We start from the raw sequence: 24,300 nt of genomic DNA, 5'->3' as shown, positions 1-24,300 counted from the left end.
AAACTAGCAGTGTTGCAGAATGAAATAGCGGAGCTAGATCAATGTATTAAAGATGATTTAATTTTTACCATAAAGGAAGAAGATGTTAGATATTTTAATATTAAGAGGGAAATTGATGTAAAATGTACGGAAGTAATTCAGAGGAAATTTAAGAAACTAGAACGTGACACCGAGGAGTATAAAAAAGGCATAAGTTATCCAAAACAGAGGGTTACAGGTTTTTTGAAAAATCTTTATGGGAATAAACATAACAATGTACATGACAATGAGGTAGTTTTTAATGATGATAACCAGTTTCAGGAAGGGGAATTTTCCCATGAGGATTTTCCCCCTCTCCGTAGGTCCGAGAGGTTGATGAACAAATCCAGTTATCAAGAAAGAAATTTTCCACGGGGGGGGGGGGGGGAGGGAAATATTAACCGATACCGCCCCCATTAAATGTGCTGGCCCTTGTGATATTTTGGTTAATGGGGCCAAATATATTTTCAATGATTTTAGTATTTATAATTTTAGCAATATTTTATTAGAAAAGGAGCATTTCAGCTTGCTTTCTAAAGGGTTTAAGTTTATTCCTTATAAAAAGGGAGAACTTATACAATATTTGCTGGATATTAAGCTTTTTTTAAGAAACATTAATTTAGGATTAATATTATCATCAGAGGGTGATGAATGTAGTCAACGTTTGAGAAAAAGAACTACATTTAACCCACCCCTTCATCCACAATTAAAAAGAATTAAGGAGTATGTACAGGAAAGTAGATTATAGGCCTAATTTGAATGTTAAAGAAAGTGATATACTTAATGCTTTAAGAACTAACAAAAATATTAGAATCATGAAACCGGATAAGGGGGGAGCGGTGGTTATAATGGACAACATTGTGTATGAAGGAAAAATGAACAAAATTTTAATGAATGAAGAAGGGTACACTAATGTGTCAATTAATGAAGTGAACATAGCCTATAACAAATTGACATTTATTTAAAGGACATGTTGTATGAAGGGCTTTATGACAAAAAACATTTGATTTTTTTAAAAGTAGACAAACCCAGGTTCCCGACTATTTTCGGGATTCCTAAGACTCATAAAAATGAGATTGATCCACCCTTGAGACCTATAGTGTCAGCAAATGTTTCAAAGACACACACTTGCTAAGTATGTGGATATTAAGTTAAAGGAAATATGGGTTAACAAAGGATCTATATTAAAGGACTCTTGGGATTTACTCAAAGTTATTACTGATGAAATTTATAGTGACAATTTATTATTTGTTACTATAGACACTGTCAACCTATTTTCTAGTATCCCCCACACTATAGGGATGGAAATGTTTGAAGAGATGGTGTTTCAAGAGGGTATTCTATCACACAGTGACAAAATCATTTGTGTTTCACTTATGGACATGATTCTCAGGTGTAATTTTTGAAAATTTTTGTGGGGAGTTTTATAAACAATTTACTTTCAACGTCTCCCAGGAGAGATTACAATTCCTGGATGTGGAAATTTATAAGTGTAATGATAGATTTGAATCAAAAATTTTTAGAAAATCCGCGTTTTGTAACTCCTTTTTACACTATCAAAGTGCGCATCCATATTTTTGTAAGAAGAACATTGTGAAGGGACAGTTTGTTAGGGGAAGTCGTATGACCACCCTAGAAACTGACTTTTTGAATGAATGTAATTTATTAAAAAAAATGTTTTTAGAGAGGGGTTACCCCCAGGAATTCATTAACAAAATTAAAGAAGTCATGGAAGGGAGAAAAAGTAGATTTAAACCCATTTGTGGAAGTAACAATCCTATTAATTTGAGTTTAACCCCACCAGATGGCCTTGATAATTCCATTGCAAATCACCTTGACTATAGACGAGCCATGGTCCTTGAATTCAATGCTTTTAATAATAAAATTACTAAGAAAGTAGTTAGAAAAGAATGGACTCGGTTCCTAGAGTTGACAGATTTGGACCAAATGAAAGGGGTTACTTGTAAAATTGTATACAAGAACTCACAATCTTTTAAAAATCTTTTGGAACATGGAGGTCCCGGCAAGTGTAGTAGGACCAGGAAGGTTACATATAAATGTGGGCATTATCCACAGTACACCAGTATTTTAAACGCTGACAGGATTTATTTAGATAGTAGGCATAGGTGGATTATTAGTACAGATTATTTTAATTGTGAGAGCAAGGGGGTAGTGTATTTAGGTGTATGTTCAGAAGGTGTATGTTCAAAATGTAACTCCTATGTTGGGAAAGCTGAGAGGTTACTAAAAAGAAGGATTTACGAACACAAATATGAAATTACAATAAAAAAGAATCAAATGCCTTGTACAAACATACTATTATTTGCCCTAATGCTAAATTTTATTTCATGATTTTAGAACAGGTTAAGAAGGATGTGAGGGGGGGTTATGGGAAGAAAGGTTAGAATACAGAGAACTATGGTGGCAAATCTCCCTGGATGCTAGTGCCCCCCCCCCCCAGGACTTAATGAATTCATTTCCATTGTACCACTTCTAAAATTAAAAGCAGGGAAAATATAAAATGCATTTTATATTTTAGCTAGCAGATGGCAGGCTAATTACACAAAAAATTTAAACAAAACCTAATAATTATTGTTTCATTCTAATAGGGAATTTTAAAATAATTTCTTATTTAATGAATTTAGAAGATTTTTATTAAACACAATTTTTTTATGAAATGACTCAATATCAGTGCATTTTAGTTATTTATTATTAAATAATTGTTTTTATGAGTAATTAATATTGACTTGAGTGGTGATAACGTTTTAGGAAAAAATTTTAATTAACTACCTCATTTGGGATTCACTGTAATTGGTCATTTTGTATTTGAGTGTTTAAAAGCTTAACACAAGTTTTTATTGATTATCTGATGAAGTCATTGTATTGGGACGAAAACGCAGTGTGTTTTAATGGCGTTAATGTATGGTGTTTGCTGAGCTTTCCGTGGATTAGTGAATGAGGCCTTATAAAGGATTTTTTTTGTTTTCGGCACTTCTGCAGTATTGGCACTTGTTTTGGTTTTGAGTTTATTTGTTGTGCCATTTCCTTTTCTTTTATTTCTGGAGGTTATGGACATAGCTAACTTATACTGGTTTCCAGGTATTGGGACAGGAACAGTTAAAAAAAACATCTAGATCAAATCATAAACATTTCCAGAGGGAATCTAATAATGGGGGGAATTTTAATTGTCTAACTGACACTTCTCAAACTACCAACAAAAAATCTCCATGTTTAACTGCTACTGCAAAAATACTAAAAAAATGGACTGAGTCAATAAAATTGATAGATACCTTTAATGTTATTGATAACTCCTTGACATTTTCTCAAGATTGTAGGTTTGGTACTAGAACCAGAATAGACAAATTTTTTATATCACAAGATCTTCAATCCAAAATTACTTCTTTTTCAATAATCCCATGCCCTGTATCAGATCACAATTCACTAGTTCTTAAAGTACAAGTAGAAGTTAAACCACTATCATTTCTTACTAGAATACCTTCATACATTACAAAAATTAAAGAATTTAAACAATGGTTAGAGAAAGAACTAAATTTCTATCTAGACATGAACTATAATTCGGAAGTAAATATAGTAATTGCATGGGATTCATTAAAAGCTTATTTTTATGGAAGAGCGATTGGCTGGTATAAAAATAAACTCAAAGAATGGAAATCTGAACTACAAGAATTACAAAGGAAACACATTATATAAATCAAAAAATCACTCTAATACAATGGAGAAACAAGAGGGAAATAGAAGAACTAAATAAAAGATATATTGATATTTTAAGTCATAAAACTAATTTAGCCATAGAAAGGTTAAAAATAAATGCTTATGCTACTTCTCTGAAACACCTACATAACGTATCTGTTAGTCAAAATGCAATCCAAATCCAATTCTATTGTTAATTTTCTACACGAAGAAAGACATAAGAAGGTGTCGGAAATAGGAGATATATTAGACGCGTTCAAATCCTATAACAGTAATCATTATAAAGATACATGTAATACAATTGGCCATTTCTTGTTAGGAAATATCTCTAATATTAAATCAGTACCTGATAGGTTTTTGTAAATTTCTTTGCAAACTATTACACTCAAAGAAGTCACAGGTAAAATTAAAGATAGTAAATCTGGTAAAATCTCCTGGAATGGATGGTTTAATTTCAGAAATTTCCAAATTATTTCCTAAAAATATAATCACCTTGCCCCATAAGACATTAATTGAGATTCAAACCCATGCAGTTATTCCCCCTTCATGGAAATACTCTCTAATTATACCCATTTTAAAGGAAAACAATGATGCTAGCCTTTGCAGCTCATATAGGCCAATTTCATTACTAAATGATTATAAAATTTTTATGTCCATCCTGGTAAATAGAATAAAAAAAATCAATTAAAGGAAATCATTAACGATGACCAGACTGGATTTATTCAGAATAGACATACACATGATTACATTAAAAGAATATTGACTTTAATAGATTATCTAAATAAAGAAAATATAGAAGCCATGATAATAGGACTCGATATTGAAAAAGCATTTGATTCCTTAAATTGGGACTATCTAATTAAAATTCTTGAAGCTTATAAATTCCCGCTTTCCTTTATCACATTTATTAAAATGTATATGAAAATAATTTAGCATATGTCAAATTAAGACCCTTTACTTCAGAACCTATACAAATTATGAAAGGTACTAAACAGGGATGCCCAGTGTCACCGATTCTATTTGCAGTGGCTATTGAACTATTGGCTATACTAATACGAAACAATCCAAAGATAAAAGGACTAAATATATTCGACCAATATAACTCTAAGGTCATGCTCTTTGCTGATGATGTACTTCTCACTCTATTGAACTCAAAAGAGGCCTTAGATGAACTAGATATTCTGTTAGAGAAATTTTATAAGGTTTCAGGTCTTTGCTGTAATAATAAAAAGTCTAATTATCTATTATTAAATAAAAAAGGACTTACAAGTAGATAAGAATAGTGTCATAGGAATGCAAGCTACAAAAATAAAATATCTAGGGATAGATCTATATGATAATATACATGATATAATACAAAATAATTATAAAACAATTATTGACATAATCAATTCTCTAGTGAATAAATATAATAATCTGTTTCTAGTCTTTGAAGATAGACTTCAATTGATTAAAATGGTTCTTCTCCCTGAAATGTTATAGTCCAAGCTATTTTGTTAATTCCAGAGAGATCTTATCTTAAAAAAATAACATCAACACTACTTAGATTCTTATGGTACCCTAAAAGAAACAGAATTGCTTATGCACATCATATAAGACAGTGGGATCAGGGAGGACTAATTTCCCAGACATTTAATCATATATAAATGCTACATTAGTAAAAAATGTGATTGGATGGATTAACCCTAATTATACATCCAACTGGAAAAAATTACATACAATGATTCTATTAAATGAAAATTAACTTACTAAAAATATTACTATTATTATAGATACAAATAATATACTATGGTATTCATTGTGTATAAATCTATAATACATCTAAACCAACAAAGACATTTGTAATAATTTATACGATCATTTTAGAAAGTTTATAAATATGCACATGGAATTAAAGATCTTGTTTCCAGCATTAATCCCCTTCAGCATTACAAAAAGTTTTCCAAATAGAATTCATAAAGAAGTATTTATGCACTGGGAACAGAAAAAATTAATTTGTTGGCTCCATTGTATAAAAAATCAAAAAGTTCTGGATATACAATATATGATGTCAACTTATGAATTAAACTCTAATGAATGGTTAATGCTTCAGAATATATTGACATTCTCCAAGGATCTATTTAGAGTATTAAATAATTCATCATGCTCATCTTTACCTAAGTTTATACGTAGATTGTTTGAAATTATTTATAATAATGAAAATATGAAGAATGGAACTACTTATTTTCTTACTTGTACAACTTAATAAGAAACTATAAAACAGCACCTAAACAACATATTGGCAATTTATTACTAGAGGATATTCGATTCAATTAACCCCAGAAAATAAGTCAAATATACTACTTTCTGTAAAAGTAACCTCCAGTTCTCAGTATTGGGGAATATTTACCTGGAAATTCCTACATAGATCCTTCTTGACTCCTGATAAAAATTTCAAAATTCAGTTCTTGTAATGGAGTATGCTGGAGATGTCAACAAATTGTTAAAGCTGACTGGTCTCATATTTTTTATGAATGTAAAAAAATTAAACCCTTTTGAGAATATATTAATAACTTCTTATGGGCTATTTACACAGATAATTTTGTCTTGACCAAAGCTTCAATTTTATTGAATATATCTGAAGAGGTTTATCAAAAAAGAACTAATTTTTATGTTTTATGGACAATAGTAGCTATTGCTAGGAAATGCATAACAAAGAGGTGGAAGTCTACCATAGTACCTGGAAGAGAAGAGTTTCTATGCTTATTAAAGAAGACCGTGTTGATAGAAGTTAAAACTAAATAATTAAGATAGTTTCCAATGCCATTAACTAATAATCCTTGGAGAAAAGTTTTGTCATTGGTTGATACTTTACAAATGGATCTAATCCCTTCTTAAAGAAATCATTCTTAAGTTAAATATCTTTATTTTGTTTAATTTGCTATCATTCATTTATTCATGTCAGGCTGTATGTAAATATGTACGTAGTTTAACTTCATAGTTATTATGATTCTACATTGTAAAAGTATTTATTATTGTTGACTAATCAAAATAAAAAAAAATTCTGAGTAAAAAAAAAAAGAAAAAGCACCCTGAGTGAATCCATCCATCCACATCCCCTTTTCTCATTTTTGCACATGAGGTCGGGGTGTCACTTCAACAGTGGCAGTCATCTAGAGTCAAGGTTCATACTGCTGGGTGTACAGTCATCTAGAGTCAAGGTTCATACTGCTGGGTGGCTAGCCCTGCTGCGCCTGTTATTCCTTACTTATGCACTCATGTCATTTGCTTTGTACATACTTTGGCCAGAGTTCTGTTATTTTTCACTTATGTAAAAGTTATAATACACCTTTTCCTGAAACATGTTAAGCAAGCATTGTGCATCTTGAGAGGTTCCATGGCAACATCTATCCTTGATGAGATCTGCACAATCTCAGTGCATTTTTTAGTTAACCACATTAATTTTGGAACATAACATAATGTGGAAGATATATTTTTGTTTGGGGAGAGATGAGATATAAACAACATTTTTAGCTACTAACCAAGAAGCATCTCATGTCTATTTGCAGCCAGATTTGTTTTTAAATATTGCAATTTCTGTGGCAGATTTGAATTTAGGAATACTGTGTTGCAGGTTGTTTGCATATCGGAAAGCAATATTCCATTGAATTATCAATGTTTCTGTTTGTTTATGCAACTTTATTATCATCTTTTTTTATCAAGTAGCTGTGTTGTGATTCACACAACTTGTGTTTGCAGTTTGTGCTTCCTTATGTTTATCACACTCCATACCTGTTTTCACTCTGTGTGTTGCACTATTAGGTCTCCTCTGACATAAATGTAGGGAAGTTCCAGAACCGCATTCTCCTGATAACTGTAAATGTGTAGTTCCTGAAACAATTTTGCATACTTTTGTCACATAATTCTGTAAATAAAATTAGCCTTTTGGGGAGGGGTACCTAGAGACTACTATTAAATTTAATTTCACTTAGGGTGCTCTGGTACAGTAGGTGGTGGATGAGAGAATAGATAACCATGATAATTTCAGAGCACAGTATCTGCATGTGCCTTTCTTTGGACAGTGCAGCAGTTAGCACAAAGGAGTAAGGCTATTAACTGTTTAATGAGCTGCTTTCCTGTAGCCTAAGGCTCGATTCCCACAGCCTCCATTGTCCTACTGTGCAGGTTTGAGCCGGTCACATCAGATAGTGCTTCTGAGCTAAGCCTAAAAAAGGTAAGCAAAGATCATCATTTTATTTTAATCAAATAAAGTACTTTGCAGACCATGCTAATATTTTAGTCTTTGTGTAACTTTGTGCCATGCAATTTTTCTTTTTTTTTTCTGTCAGTCTATCTTTGGCTCCTCCCCACCTGTTCCCATGAAGCCTCTGTTCCGTTTAATTTATTTCTCATTACCGCTGGTGTCCAAGAACCTGAGACAGCAGCATTTGTGGCAATAGTAAAGATCCCCCCAAAAAGATGGAAGCTTTGATACAGCGTCTTTCATGCTAGAACCAGCGTTTCTACACTTCCACACATCCATTGTCCTGCTAGTGTGTATGCACACAGTACTTCACAGGCCCGTGTCCCCCAAAAGTCTTTGGAAGTGCTGATGTTGTAGCCTTTCTTCAGCTTGAGGAGTTGGAAGACTCTGCTTACATCCTGTGACAAGATGGGCATCTCCTAGATGACTCCTCCTTTGCCTTGCTGCTTCTGGGGTGTAGTCTGAGCCAGTTACTGTTTGCAGTGGTGACATGTTTATGATATGTGACTTTGCGAGCCTGTTTGCTCAATGTGCGTGTGAATTGCTTTAGTGAATATTGTAGAAAGTGTTGAAGTTGTGTAGTTTTCCTCTGGCACGACTGAGCCATTCACTGTTGTGGTTGTTTCAGTAACTGTACTGGAACAGTGGCCAAAATGAGAATTTGTGTTGGTGCATTTAGGTGTAGGAGGAACATTGGACTTGCCTTTGGCTGTATTTAATTGTAAATCTTGTATGGAAAAGAATCTGAACCTGTTAATTTGGGAGGTGGGGGTGATAATAGTTTCAGTTCAATGTTATGAATGTTGTTTGTGCATTTACTGCTTGTCACGAGCATGCAGTAAAATGCCCATTTGCCAGTACTTAAGTTTGAAGATAACTGTGCATATTGTGCATATTGTGTGTAAATAGTAGAATGTATAGAGCTTTTAAATTGCAAGAAACGTGCTGTGGGTTATTTGATTTTTAAGTAATTTGTATTAACTTTTGTTTTTCCTTTTTAGTGGTTGGCATTATGTGCCACTTTTGTAAAAGAAATTCGTTACCTCAGTTTCAAGCAACTATGCCTGATGGAAAATTGTACAGCTTCTGCAGCTCAAACTGTGTGGCTAAATTTCAGGTTTGGATAATGTATCATTTTATTACAGATGTTTTGATTTAGTTTTGTGGGCAAGCACTGTGTATCTAGAGATTCTGATTTCTGTAGTGCTCTAAAGACCATGTAAACTAATGTTGCCACATGTTTTTTGCATGTAGATGTGGAGTTGTGCAATTTGTGGTGGTACTTTCCGGAATTTAATGTTGAGCAGTTTAGACCATTTTCACTGCTGTATAAGAGCTCTTCCTGGCAAATGTGCAAGTCAAGAAAGTTGCTAATTTTCCTCATTGAAAGTAACCAGTCATATTTGCAGAATGATTAACTTTTCCTGGAAAAAACAAGGTAATAAAATTCTGCAGTCATATGTTTGTGTGGTTCACTGTTACAGTAGTAACTCTTGGGACTTCTGCTGCATAGGGCTATATGTCCAGTCTCACTTCCGGAGCATAACACTGCCCCCCCCCCACCCCCCACTAGATGGATGCCGTCCCACCTGGCTTTCAGGACACCTGCAGTGTAAGAGTCTGTCAGTTCACTTTCGTTAGTTTCTTGCCAGTTTGCTAAAGATCAATGTGTGGGTATTAAACTGTTTAGTTCAGCCTTGCTTTCAAAGTTTGCTAGAAAAGTACTACTTTGGGTAACCTCTCATCTTTCCTTATCTTTTTAAGTTGCTTGCTCGAAGCAAGGGCTGGAAAATGTATAGGTTAATATGCAGATTTGAGATAGTGAGGAGAAAGTGAATAGTAGTGTTGTTTACTGAAAACATATTCTGTTTAAAAACTTCTACAGTATTTTTTAAGGGGGGGTCTGGAACATGGGCGTGATGTAGATACTTGTCTTAACTGTGCTAGGTTAAATAAGACGATTTTAAAGCAGAGTGTCTAGTCTTTCTAAGGTTACCATAGTCAAAAAAAGTATTTCTTCTCATCCAGGATCACCTTAGTGTTGACAAAAGCCGCGATGGATCGCCTGCCAAAAAAGGAAGCATTTTAGAGAAGTAAAAAAACTGCAAATCCCCTGTTGTGTATGAGGCATGCCAAATGACATAATGAAAAATAAACAAACATGCCAAAGTCTGCTTCCCTGTCCACTGGTTTAATAAAAATAAAAATCGACACTTCCAGAAATGGCCAGGAATATGGAATTCCTTTCATTCTTGCAAACTTTTTTTTATAAAAATTTCTTCAGACATTATTCACCAAGTAAATTGTACTGTTAATTAACTCAAAACCCATGTGTTTGCTTTATACCGGTCAGGTCAGAATGATCATGGTATTGCTAATCTTTCATTGTCCACAGGCAAAGAGTTGGATTTGCTCAATGGAGCACTTGCTTGGGAGTTGGTCACTTTCACTTCGGAGCTTTGCCCTTCATTCTCACCGTAGTCCCCAAGGCACTTTCACTAAATGTTTGGTTGTGGTAGCAGAGAACTTAAAGCTGCTTGGGATCAGTACATTCCTTTATCTGGACGACTGGCTTCTCTGCTGCATTGAAGGAATCCCTTCTCAAGACCAATGACTTGCTCTAACTCTGCCTGTCCTTGGGAACTTTTATAAACTACTAGAGATCCCAGCTACAACAAACACAATCCATTTAGTTCATCAGATGCCACCTGGACACCATGACTGTACAGTATTTCTTCCTCCAGTCATTAAGGCTTGCAGTCTATGGTCATCTACAGTTTTCATCTCCTCCAGCAGTTCTGGTTCTGCAAGTTGTAGGCCTTATTGCCTTTCCTATTGTAATAGTGCACCTAGCCTAATTCTGGTTGGACTGGGACACGACGACTGCAGTTGTGAAGGTTCATCTTCAGTTTTGTGTTCTGTCAGCCTCCTGAGTGGTGCAAGAAGATACCAAGGCTCTCTCAATTACTGTTATTACACTTGCCCAGTTCCGGCACTGAGAGTATCAGAACAGGTGTGAGATTCCATGCCGATATCTGCTCCTAAAGATTCTACTTTATTGAGGTTGGTGCCAGTGTGGTGATGCTGAACCCCACTGTCAATGCTGCACCTCTCTAGGTCCAAAAGGTTTAGTGCAGAGGGCCAGATGCCAACTGTGGTGTATACTTTATTTTTTGAGAGGTTTGTCTGTGTCGACACTCTGCGTTCAATTCTTTTTTGTCAAAGTTCTCCTTCATTGCCTTGGTGCCAGAGTCACTGGTGGTTGATGATACTGATGGTTTCCCCAATTGGCATAGGTATCAGTGCAGTAGGTGTCAATGGCTTTAGCTCCAGGTACTTCGACAGAAGGTTCAGTGCAGCCTTAATTTTACAGCACAAACCGGCACCTGCTCCATGGATTCTATCGTTATACAATGAAAGAGGGCATTTAGGCATTCATCTGTCTTGCCCTTCAGGACAGAGGACTTCAGAGTTGTATATTTCCCAGGTCTGGCTTGCCTTCTCTGCAGTAAAGATCAGACAAGTCCCCCCCCCCCCCCCCCAAGCCCACCTAGGGAATACAAGAGGAAGTATGTAGACTCCCCTTTGGAGTCCACAAACTCAGACACTAAACTTGACAAGAAGTAGTCCTCATCCCCAGTCCCATCTGGAAGATGCCATACTTGGTGAAATTGTCAGAGTGATGAAATGGGGGGAAAGTGGCCCACTGACACCACCTTCCTCGAGGAAGATATCTTTCAAGAAGCTTACAGGTCCTCTCCCCAAGCAGCCTGGTAGGAACCCACACTGGACAAACCCCTCAACATGGTGTGCTCTAAGCCTTGGAGAGAGACAGACTTTGTGAATACTATTCCATACAAGCCTGTGGGTCCCAAAGGGTAGGCCTCACTGGAGTAAGGAGCAGCTTATCAGCTCCACTGTAGTGTAAGTGGCATCAGACACTGTATCCCAGAGAGCCTTCAAGCTATCCAGCCTCATAATAAAGATTCTAGGATGATGGATAAACTGGGGAAGCTTATATATTCATTAAGTACTTTTTTCATCAGATATAAACTAGTTGGCATATATGGTGAGGTTTGAGACCTAGTGGATAAAACCATGGAAAAATCTGAAGCAGTTTTCACCTTTGTAAATATAGCCACTGTTTCCTCTATCTCCTCACTGTTCATGTGTTGCATACAGTGCAATGAAAAAGTATTTGCCCCCTTCCTGATTTCTTATTGTTTTGCATGTTTGTCACAGTTAAATGTTTCAGATCAAACAAATTTAAATATTAGACAAATATTAGACAAAGATAACCCAAGTAAACAAAAAATGTAGTTTTTAAGTAATGATTTTATTTATTAAAAAAAAAAAACTGTCCAAATCTACATGGCCCTATGTGAAAAAGTAATTGCCCCCCGATAAATCAAGTAACTCTGGTTAATCATATTTTTGAGAGATACAAAAGAACGCCCAAAAAGCACAAAAGAAACACACTGATTCTGATGAAGGTGTGACGAAAGCGGAAATTAAATCATTTTACACTATTACCGGCTTCTTTGGAGTTTCATACTGTTCAAACTGTTGCCTTTACAGGCTATTTTGAAGTTTTATATTGCTTGAACTGTTGTTTCAGCTTTTTTAGCCATCACCTCACCGCAGGCTTCCATCTGCCTACTAGTGTGTTTCTTTTATATTTTTGAGAGAGCTGAGTTCAGTTTCACTAGCCACACCCAGGCCTGATTACTGCCAGACCTGTTGAATCAAGAGATCACTTAAATAGAACCTGTCAGACAAAGTGAAGTATGCCAAAAGATCCCAAAAAGGAGGACATTGTGCCGTGATCTAAAGAAATTCTGGAACAGATGAGAAACAAAGCAATTGACATCTATCAGTCTGTAAAAGGTTACAAAGCCATTTCTAAAGCTTTGGGACTCCAGCAAACTATGGTGAGAGCCATTATCCCCAAATGAAGAAAATATGGAACAGTGGTGAACCTTCCCAGAAGTGTCCGGCCTACAAAAATTACCACCAAGAGCGCAGCGACGACTCATCCAAGAGGTCACAAAAGAACCCAGAACAACATCTAAAGAACTGCAGGCCTCACTTGCCTCCGTTAAAGTCAGTATTCATGACTCAATCATAAGAAAAAGACTGGGCAAAAAGGGCATACATGGCAGAGTTCCAAGGCGAAAACCACTACTGACTAAAAAGAACATAAAGACTCGTCTCACTTTTGTCAAAAAACATCTTTTATGATCCCCAAGACTTTTTGGAAAATATTCTGTGGACTGACGAAAGAAAAGTTGAACTTTTTGGGAAGTGTACGTCTCATTACATCTGGCGTAAAAGTAACACAGCATTTCAGAAAAAAGACATCATGCCAACAGTCAAACATGGTGGTGGTAGTGTGATGGTCCGGGGCTGCTTTTGGACCTGGACGACTTGCTATGATTGGAACCATGAATTCTGCTCTCTACCACAAAATCCTTAAGGAGAATGTCCGGCCATCAGTTTGTGACCTTAAGCTGAAGTGCACTTGGGTTCTGCAGCAGGACAATGATCCAAAGCACATCAGTAAGTCCACCTCTGAATGGCTAAAAAAAAATAAAACAGAATGAAGGTTTTAGAGTGGCCTAGTCAATGTCCGGTATTGAATCCAATTGAGATGCTGTGGCATGACCTTAAAAAGGCGGTTCATGCTCGTAAACCCTCCATTATGGCTGAATTAAAACAATTCTGCAAAGAAGAGTGGGCCAACATTCCTCAACAGCAATGTGAAAGACTCATTGCCAGTTATCACAAATACTTGATTGCAGTTGTTGCTGCTAAGGGTGGCACAACCAGTTATTAGGTTTAGGGGGCAATTACTTTTTCACATAGGGCCATGTAGATTTGGGTATTTTTTTTCCTCAATAAATAAAATCATCACTTAAAAACTGCATTTTGTGATTACTTGGGTTATCTTTGTCTAATATTTGTATTTGTTTGATGATCTGAAACATTTAAGTGCGACAAACATGCAAAAAAATAAGAAATCAGGAAGGGGGCAAATACTTCATTGCACTGTAATGCAACTGATGGGGCATCTAGATGGCTCAGGTATTGTAATGCAGTATCAGGCCTTGTTACATTTTATAGGTTTTCATGGAACCACTTGTAAGGCAGCTTTCATAAATGTCTGCTTTGATCGAACCTGGGCTTTTTTTGGTAGAAAAAGGATGAACTGCTGTAGTATGAGCAAGAGGGCAAGATGCTCACAACTGTTGGGCTCTCAAGTTCTCAGCCCTTCAGCAGTTATTTCAAAGAAATGAGAAGGGAGCCAAAAATATTTGGTTTTGGAAATCTCAACAGCCCCAGCATCAGCAGCAATATGACCGAGGATGCTGAAGCATAAGGAATGTCTTTTGGTAACTGCTGCCAAAGTGGCAAAGAGGGTCCACACCAACAAGAGTTTGAGGGCCCTCTCCTTGTTTTCCTGGTATGGACCCTGAATGGTTGCTGTGCTGTGCCATTCTGGAGGCATTTGGAGGGGTGGCTTTCCCTGCACTTGCTTATATGGTGAGCCATCAGCTAAGAGAAATGGGGCATTGAAGTCTTATGCAGAGGTTACTTAATACCATATACAAAACTGCCCATATAACTACCCTCCCACCCACCCTTAGTGGCTCACTCCTCAAAGGATGGTGTTGCATTAGGCGGTAAAAAAACTTCCTGAAAAAGAGCCATTCAGGAGGTTCCACCAGACCAGAGAAGGTCTGGGTTCTATTCATGATTCTTCTTGCTGCCAGAAGAATGGAGTCTTTGACAAATTCTACACCTCAGTTGAGTGAATCAACATGTGAAGTCATTCCATATGGTCACATTGTAATCCATCCTCCCATATTTGTAGGCATGTTGCATATTTACACATCAGAATAGAAAAACTGTCCTGTCGAGTCTTGCACTTTGAGGGGCACCTTGAATCATTACTTGTATTAGAACCCTGACATTTGGTCTCACGACAGCCCCCCTTGGGTGTTCAGTAAGTGTCATGGCTCTGTTTGCAGACTACTTATATCTTCTATGTATAAACATATTTCATTATCCTGGCTTATCATTGTATCTAGATTGGAAAAACTTAAAATGACAAGACAGTACTTTGGTCATTAGCAAAATCTTAACCGGAACTCTTCAGTTTCTAATTTTCATTGAGTGTCAGTAGAATGCAGTGAGACAGTGAGCCATATTACTGCAGACAGGATATCCACAATAATTCAAGCTATTTTATGCCTTTTACACAACCCAAATCTCAATGCAGCTTAAGTTTTCAAAGTGCTAGGTGTTATGGTGTCCTCTATTCAAGCAGTATAGTATGCCAGACTACATACGAGAATCCTGCAGTGGATATTGTAGAGTTCAGAAGTGTCAAGCAACACAACCCATGGTGAAACCCATAAAACTTTCAAAGATTTGTTTTTAAGCACCTGTCCTAGTAAACAAAACCTATAAAGTCTCATTTCATTGACTCCATTCAGTCTGTCCCCACAGCCATAACCATGGATGTGGCCTTGCTTTGATGGGAGGACATTACTTTCAGGGCAGTCCAAGCAATGTAGACCACAGACGAGGCCAAACTGTACATCACTGTCTTGTTAAATTAGTGGTCTCCATAGTGCTTGCTTGCCTTTTGAGACTTTCTACCCCAAGGAGAAGTGCTTGTCCATTCACACAACATGGCAGTGTTATGGTAACTAAACAAGTAGGGCAGAATCCGATCTTGCACCTTCTACAGAGAAGCTGTGTAGTTTTCAGAATGAGCTGGCTGTTCACATTTCTTTCTTATTGTAATGCACTTCCCATGGACTTCAAACGCAACAGTTTCCCATTTAAACTGCCTCTTAACTTGTTGCACTAAAGATTTTTTGCAAGTGGGGAAACCTTGTTGTGATCTCTCTGCTTCAGCTTACAGCATCAAATGCATTGTTTTCTCCATCATCCCCTAAGAGATGCATTCTCCTAAAATTGACCCCTAAACTTGACCCCTGTGCTCCTTTCTGCCCCCCTCTTCCATTCATTCCCAGATTCCTGCTGAAAGTCAATATGTGCAAAGCTCATTTTCATAATCTCTCTTCTAGCCATGCCATATTTGGTTCACTGTGCTTTGCCCACATCTGAGAATTCTACCACAGCACCCTCGACTGCTGCGCCCAGCACATGTTGAACAAATGAATTACAGTCTCAAGAGATGCTCCACTCAGAAGACATACAGAGGGAAATGACTAAAGTTTTCACTATGAGCAAATTGGTATTACATTGATCCTTCACCCCTGTGTTAAGTACAGAACTTTTTAATACAGCTTTGTCAAGTAGAGGCCAGCTACTCATCTGTCAAAGTACATTTGGCTTCAGTATTTTCATATTGTTAGGAGTTTATATCATCATCATTAACCTCAGACTCCCTAAAGCATTTTTGAGTGGTGTGGTCTGTTATAACAGGCCACTTATGACCTGCCTTTTTCTTATGTGGGACATTGCTTTATTTATTTACTTTTTCTAGAAAAACTTACTATCCCCCTTCCCACCTTCCAGCACCAGAGATGTAAAGTTCTTGTTCTGGAAGATGCTCCAAATAGTAGCCATGACGTCTGCTAGATGAGTTTGAGTAACAAGCTGTTATCAGCTTTTCTTATATTGTCTTTTCCAATAAGAGTATTCCTAAGAACTAATATAGCCTTTTATACCCGTAGATTTAGCACAGTCTAATATGAATCAATCCATTAATTTACCTGTATTTTCCCTTTACCTGCAAAGCTGGATGACCAGCTATTCATTTTATTTTCTTGTTTGAAAAGGTCAGAAAATAACTAAACACTGTCACTATCAAAATATCTATCAGGGTATCAGCTTTTGCTACTCATCTAATAACAAATGCCTGCCTTACAAACCAGACGACACACTCAGGATTTGAGCTACATCAGTGGCTTTCCTCAGGAACTAGACTTTGCATAAAATTTTTGCAGCTGCTACATTGGATAAGCATTACAATTTAAGTATGTTGTATAGACCTAGGGCCTCCTGTGGGGCTTCAATTTCCAAAGTAATTTGTCCTTGTACTACCCAAGGCCTCCTGTGGACTCTGGAACTGATGGACAGGAAGATCCAGCTTAAGTATAGCAGTTGTTACTTAACAGAAGTTTCAGTTTGGCTGGTTTCTGTCTGGCAGTAGAACCATCCCCAAATCCCCCTTTAAATCACGGTGCTCAGAGGAACCTAGAGGATCACCAGAAGCCTTCAGTTGGCTTTTGTTGCTAAGTTGTCTGTATTGTTGGAGATTTCTTCCTTATACCTATGATTACTTTTAGGATGGTATGTTTTACTTGAGCTGTAAAAATCAAAAGCTGAGAACACTGTGTTATGGTTTAGGGGAGGAGCTTGAGCTGCCCAGAGTTTTTCTTTTGCTGTGTTGTTAAGGCTGTTTTTGAAGAGCTGTCCAGCACCTGCAATGTTTGGCAGATACCAGGCAAATCTAATGTTTTGATAAGCACATAGTATGTTTTGTTTCTTTACACGTTCTTTCTTCAGTTTACAGTTTTGATATTGAGAACTGAAAAATTGAGTTGCTTGTCCAAAAAGGAATGTGGTTACCTCTGCTAGTGGTGTTGATTGTGTGTTGTCTGAATTTTTGCAATTTGTGTAATACTAATTAAGCCTCATTGTAAGGAATGAAAAAAAAAATGTTGACTTTTTTTAGGCGCTTAGTGTACAGTCTTCTGCAAATGGCCAGCTTGCAGCCCCAAGCGATGTTCAGCTGAAATGCAACTACTGCAAGAGTATATTTTGTTCGAAGCCTGAAGTGCTTGAATGGGAGGTAAGCTACATTCCTCTCCTAACTGTGACAATGGTAACCTTTTTACTTGTGTAAAATGTTGAATTAGCAGGCGAAAACATGTCAGATTTCTTAAGTGTCCTTTGTCTGTCTAGTCTGCTTTATACCTTTTCAAGTATTTACTTCTTGGAATGCTGCCAGTATGTTGGCTCACTGGTTAACTTTTTTGGTCTCACATTTATGAAAGCTGTGCATGAACAGAACAACAAGGCAGAATGTCATCTTTAGTGTTTGCTTTTTCCTTCATAGTTAGAGACACCAGTAAAAAAGGAACTCTTATTAGAATAAAAAGAACTTTTCTTGATTACCATGATGTCCTTCTGTTCACTTGCTGCAGTATTCTTAAACTGAGGGATCTCCCACTTGAAGGCGACCCAACATTGGCCAGTATACAAAATTTTGTACTGCTGTAAGGTACGTGAGATGTCGCATGTAGGCTGCAGTAAGACGTAGGCCATATGCACATAATATCCTCAGAACTTTTCTGTTGCCAGTCAGAGCACCTTTCCGACCATCTGTATGATTGTTTCATTGATTGCAGCTTCAGCCTTTGCCAGATAAGTGTCATTTGGGGGAATATTTTCTCTCTGCTACTGTTTTTCTATGTCATCCAAGAAGGGCAAGTGCCATTGTAGAAAACAAATTCCACATAAGGACAGATATTCACAGTGTCTGTCTTGTTTTAGGGTTCAGCCACGACAACAAAGTAGCATTTGCCAGACCCTTCGTACCAAAGACCCTTAGAAGCAGGCTCTCTTCTCTTGCTATTTATTTAGAGAGTCAATGGCTTAAGCTGTTAGTTAAGTGTATGGAAGGTAAATTGGGGTCCGACACATAGCTGTGTTAAGCACATGGCCAAGAAACGTCAGCCTGCAGCTTCCGCTGCACCTCCCTCTGCCATCATATGTTTCTCTCAAGCTGCTTGTTCACCCAGAGGCATGTCTGACTTCAGACACAGATTCACAGGCTAAGCCCTAATGTTCTTCATGTTTCACTGTTGCAGTCATTACATTTGGGTTATCTACTTGCAGGTAGCCCTCAGTCGGCTTGATTGTCAAAGTCTTGGGTCCTGCGTCTGTTGCCGTCTCATCTTCCATGACAGCGGAAAAATACCTGCACGAACGGCTTGTGCACGGCTGTATAGTGTATCCAACCAAAAAAAGGAAAAGCCAGCAGCCAGCATCTCCTGTGGCTTGTTACAAAACACATTTATTCCATGACCGATAGTCAACAATACACCAGTACGGTTATACCGGCTGCTGAAGAAGGCTTTTGCCGAAACCAGTATAACCATACTGGTGTATTGTGGACTATCGGTCATGGAATAAAAGTGTTTTGTAATGAGCCACAGGAGATGTTGGGTGCTGGCTTTTTCTTTTTTTTGTTGGATACATCTTCCATGACGTCAGGGGTATAAAGCATGCAGCCGACGCAATTACATCAGTCTTTCTTGCCGTGTGGTGCCCGAAGCAGAAGCAGTTTGCAAGTGCCGGTCGGCTGACTCCTGAAATTTTCGTTTTCGAGTTTCCGATCCGAAGTCTTTCAACTAAGCTAAGTAACCCGGTTGGGATCCTTTTTCTTGCTCTAAACCGATGTCAGTAAAAGTTAACAATCGTATTTCTTGTGGAAAGCAAATACCTCATAAAGATTTTCATTCATACTGCATTCCTTGCATAGGCCCAGACCACAACGTGCCTCACTGTTGGTTTTGTGCCTTATTCAAACCTCAAACTATTCATCGTCTGTTCATTTTCGCATCTATATATTTTGGTACTCTGTTCAATTATCAAGAAATGGCTTTGGTAAGCCACCCGACTACCGACATTCTGAAAAAACACAAAGATAAAGACGGAGACAGACAACATAGGTCAAAAGCTGTCGACGATGCTTCTCCTAAACTAGTCGCCAGTTCGCTGATACTTAGTGAAGCACTTTCGCAGCCCCTGATACCCGCTACTTCAGATTCACAGGCCTCTACTGGGACCTATTCGGAGTCCGGTATACCGCAAGATGCTTCTTCGACTGTGGAACCTGCGGATGTCTCTACCTTGGATGGGTCCGGAGCCACTGTGCAGGCAATGGCTTCTGAGGGTGTATTCAGGCCTACTGACTTGCATATTAAACCGATGCAATCTTCTTCTTCAAGGCCTAAAACTCGATCCATGCCTAGAAAAACGATGCCCAGACCACATAGTCAGGCCCCTATGCTTAAAAACAAATGTTAAGAATGGCTGAAGACCTTGTTACTCTAATCAGGGGAAGCCACCCTTCTCCCTCTAAGAGACCTAGAACTGATTTTCCTTCTGATCAGGATTCTGAAATTTCTGTTTTCTCTGATGGCCAGGAGTTGCCATTATCTACCTATGAGGATTCTGATGCAGAGGACTCCATTCCCTCTGCTCCCCCCAGAGGATTTCTCTTTTGGTGAAACTTTGCATACTCTTAGGGAGCATTTCCGCTGGGAAAACCAGGATTACTCTGGCTCCAAAAAGAGGCTTAGGGAATTCTTACTCCTACCTCAACACAGGCCTTTAGCTGTCCCTCCTGTACTGGACCTTGTAGATGATGCCTTCTTGGAATCTAGCCTGGCCCCTGACACTTTACCTCCGGCTCCCAGAGAACCTGACATGTATTACAGAGTACCTGACTCTCGGAAGTTCCTCTTTAAGAATCCTACTGTGGATCACGAGACCATTTCACAGGGACTCAAAGGCATTAAGGCTACTACTGCCAAAAACCCTACCCCAGATTCCAGGGCCCTGGACAGATGGGGTCAGAAGGTATACAATTCTGCAACTTTGGCCATTGGGGTCTTAAACTGCTAGTTACATATGTTAAAGTATCAGCCGCATATTATTGGATTGCTTAAACAGAAAATTATGTTGATTCCTGACTGTGCTAAAAATAAAGAATTACAGTATTTAATGCATTCTGCTGAACAAGTTGGAAAACATACTTTGCAATGTGGTTTTGATTCATTAGAGGCATCTTGCAGGGCTGCTGTCACTGGATCTGTACTTGGAGGGTATGCTTGGCTTAAGGAGCAAGCTTTGCCAGATCATGTTAAAGCTAAATTACTGGATGCTCCCTTAAACCAAGACCACCTGTTTGGCAGCAAAGCAGAAGTAGTACTTAAAAAGATGGAGGAAAAAATGAAATGTATGCAAACTGTTAAAGATTTCCTGCAAGTACAGCTTCCCAGATTTAGTAGGCACTGGCCTTCTAAGAATTGGTCCTTTACTGCCTCTTCCAGGCCTTCTCAGTCCAAACCCAGAACCAGCAGAACACCCAGAATTCAGTCCCAAGGTACTCACAGGCCTAAGCAGTGGGGGGCTCCCACTTCCAAAGCTGGGAATAGTAAGACACCCCCTTATGGTAAACTGTCACAATGACTTAACTTTAAACCTTCCAAGCCCTGCCCAACTGACTGTTCCTTTAGGGGGAAAGATCGCCCTGCATGCAAAAAACTGGGAACTCATTACCCAAGACAAATGGGTTTTAAACAGTTTCCCAAGGACACAGATTCCACTTCCATTCCTTACCAACCCCAAACGGTTGGCCAGACCTACCCCCAAATCAGTGGGCAGAGGCTCAAAAGCAAGTTCTCTCTTCTAAGCATCAGGGCTATTCAGCCTGTCCAAGAAGAAGAATGGGGCCAAGGTTTCTACTCAAGACTTTTCCTGGTACCCAGAAAAGACGATTCCTGGCGTCCTATCCTGGACCTGTCTATCCTAAATACTTTTTTGGTAATCCCAAAATTCAAAATGCTAACTCTTCATCAGCTGCTTCCCATGCTAGGCAAAAGTGCCTGGTTGGCAACACTGGATTTAAAGGTAGCCCACCTGCACATCCCGATAAGGGAATCTTGCAGAAGTTACCTACGCTTCAGAGCAGGCTACATGCACCATCAGTTCTCTGCACTGCCCTTTGGCTTATCTACTGCGCCCATGGTATTCACAAGGTGCCTAGCTCCAGTCATTGCATTTTGCATTCAAAGAAATATTCAAATATACCCATACCTGGATGATTATCTAATTCAGGCAGAATGCCAGGAGATACTATTAAATCATCTGGCATTTGTAAAGAAATTATTAACTTCTCTGCGGTACACCATAAATGAAAAGAAATCACATCTACTACCCTGCCAACAAATTGTATTCCTGGGAGCAAGCTTGAATACAAGAAGGTAGAGTTCCTTTGGTGGGCAGAGGCCTGCCGCCAGAACAAGGGATTGCCATTCACTCTACCCCCTGCCACCCAAACCCTAACAGATGCATCAGACTATGCATGGGGGGCTAACTTGGCAGGGCAGTGCATTCAGGACAAATGGAACCCGAGTCAAATGCACCTGCATATCCATCAAAAAGAAATGTTAGCTTTACAGAATGCTCTGACAGCCTTCAAGGACCACATTCTTCCAGGACAATTATTGGTAAAGATGGACAACACCACTGTTATGTGGTACATAAATAAGCAAGTGGGAACTCACTCATACCCTCTCTGCAGACTAGCCATGGCTCTACGGAACACAGCCTTGAGCTACCAAGTGCACCTACAAGCTCATTTCCTGCCAGGCAAGATAAATACACTGGCAGATGACCTAAGCAGAAATCTCATGGACCCACTCAAGTGGAAACTGGAACCAAAGATATTCAACATTTTGAGAAACAAACTGGGGAGCCCAGAAGATGTACCTTGCTTGCCTCCCTTCAGAACTACCAATTGGACAAATTCTGCATAAGGACTCCCCACAGACAAGCTTGGAAAGTGGATGCCCTGTCCTTCACCTGGAAAAACCTATCAGTTTATGCCTTTCCCCCCTCTGTCTCTTCTCTCCAAAGTGCTACTAAAGGTTAAACAGAACAAACCAAGGACAATACGTATTGCACCAGACTGGCCACGCCAACACTGGTACCCTGTCTTGTGCAGTGTGTCATTTCTGGAACCATGGCACCTGCCTCAGACCCCTGCCCTGCTGTCCCAGCAGGAGGGCCATATTCTGCACCCGCAGCTTTAAACCCTGAACCTTGCAGCCTGGCTAATTATATGATCTCACCGTTACCATCCCTCAGTTAGCAAGTGATGGATGTCATTCTGGAGGCAAGGAGGCCTAGTACTAGGAAAATCCTATGCTGAAAAATGGAAAAGATTCTGTTCCTGGAGCCAAACGCAGGGGATGGACACAACTGTGCTCAATTTACCACACATTCTTTGATACTTAACTGAGATGCTTCACAGGGGCCTTTCCTTTTCTTCCATCAAAATTCATGCCTCGGCCATTTCAGCTCATTAGAATACAGAGCCATCCCTCTTCTCTCATTCACTGCTGAAGCAATTCCTCAGAGGGGCCAAAAACCTAAGACCACCCAGGAGAGCCCCCTACTCCAGCCTGGTACCTTAACTTTGTATTGGAAAGCCTCACTCTACCTCCCTTTGAGCCAGCTGCAAATGCAGAGTTGAAAGTCCTTCCTTGGAAAACGGACTTCCTTCTAGCCATCACTTCAGCAAGAAGGGTGTCTGAATTACAGGCCCTCATGGCAGTGGAGTCTTTCATCATCTTTCATGCGGACAGGGTGTCCCTCAGGACCAATCCCTCCTTTATGCCCAAGGTGGTATCCAGTGTGGTCCTTAATCACTCCATTCATTTGCCAACCTTCTTTTCTAATCCACAGAACTAAGGGGAATGAATACTGCACTCCTTGGACGTGCACAGACAATGTAGATTTTACTTGGACAGGACTAAGCCTCTCAGGAAATCTGAACAGCTGCTGGTTGCATTTGCTGCAGGGGCAGAGGGGAAGGCCATTTCAAAGCAAACCATTTCTAAGTTGATAGGCCATTGCATTCATTTCTGCTGTAAGCACCATTGAAAACCTATCCCACAGGGGATAAGACCACACTCAACCAGGGCAGCATCTACCTCTACAAACTTTCTCAGAGGTGTCCCTACCAGGGACATCCTAGAATCTGCTACCTGGAGGTTTGTTGTACATACCTTCACCAAGCATTACCACTTACCATTTTTTTCTAAATCCAGAGCTGGTTTTGCCACTGCAGTCTTGCTGGGCCTTGTAGCTGGTCCTAATGCTTTCTAATTGGTTCTTCCCTTCCTTAGTTTTGAAAATTTACCCAAATGTAATGACTGCAACAGTGAAACACAAAGAACATAGTACAGTTGTGTACACTTACCATAAATGTAGATGTTTGAGTGTATTCACTGTTGCAGTCCTGGTTACCCTCCCTCCAGCCCCCTGACTTCTATTGACTATACCTCTATTCTTGCTTACTATGCTTAAAGCTTTCTGGTGTATTTGCTTTTTGTTGGAGGTGTAACCTTGTATATAATTGCTTCCCATTATGGGGTCACCTGACATCTGTGGCAAGAAAAACTGATGTAATAGCGTCGGCTGCATGCTTTATACCCCTGACTACCTGACGTCATGGAAGATGAGATAGCAACGGACGCAGGACCCAAGAA

The 24,300-nt window shown here is 38.9% G+C and overlaps 1 protein-coding gene across 2 annotated transcripts in view; it reads left to right on the top strand.

Annotated features, from left to right (window-relative positions):
- The window catches only part of ZMYM2 (zinc finger MYM-type containing 2), a 2,217,537-nt gene that overhangs the window by 892,477 nt on the left and 1,300,760 nt on the right, over positions 1 to 24,300 (top strand). For both annotated transcript variants that reach the window (XM_044073197.1, XM_044073196.1), the window contains exons 7-8: positions 8,974 to 9,089; positions 17,688 to 17,804. In XM_044073197.1, the coding sequence (XP_043929132.1) occupies positions 8,974 to 9,089; positions 17,688 to 17,804 (233 nt within the window). The remainder of the gene's footprint in view (positions 1 to 8,973; positions 9,090 to 17,687; positions 17,805 to 24,300) is intronic.

Source organism: Protopterus annectens, chromosome 5.part1 (assembly GCF_019279795.1).
Source record: "Protopterus annectens isolate FY-2018-M chromosome 5.part1, PAN1.0, whole genome shotgun sequence".
NCBI lineage: Eukaryota > Metazoa > Chordata > Ceratodontiformes > Protopteridae > Protopterus > Protopterus annectens.
This window is presented reverse-complemented; position numbering and strand designations above follow the sequence as displayed.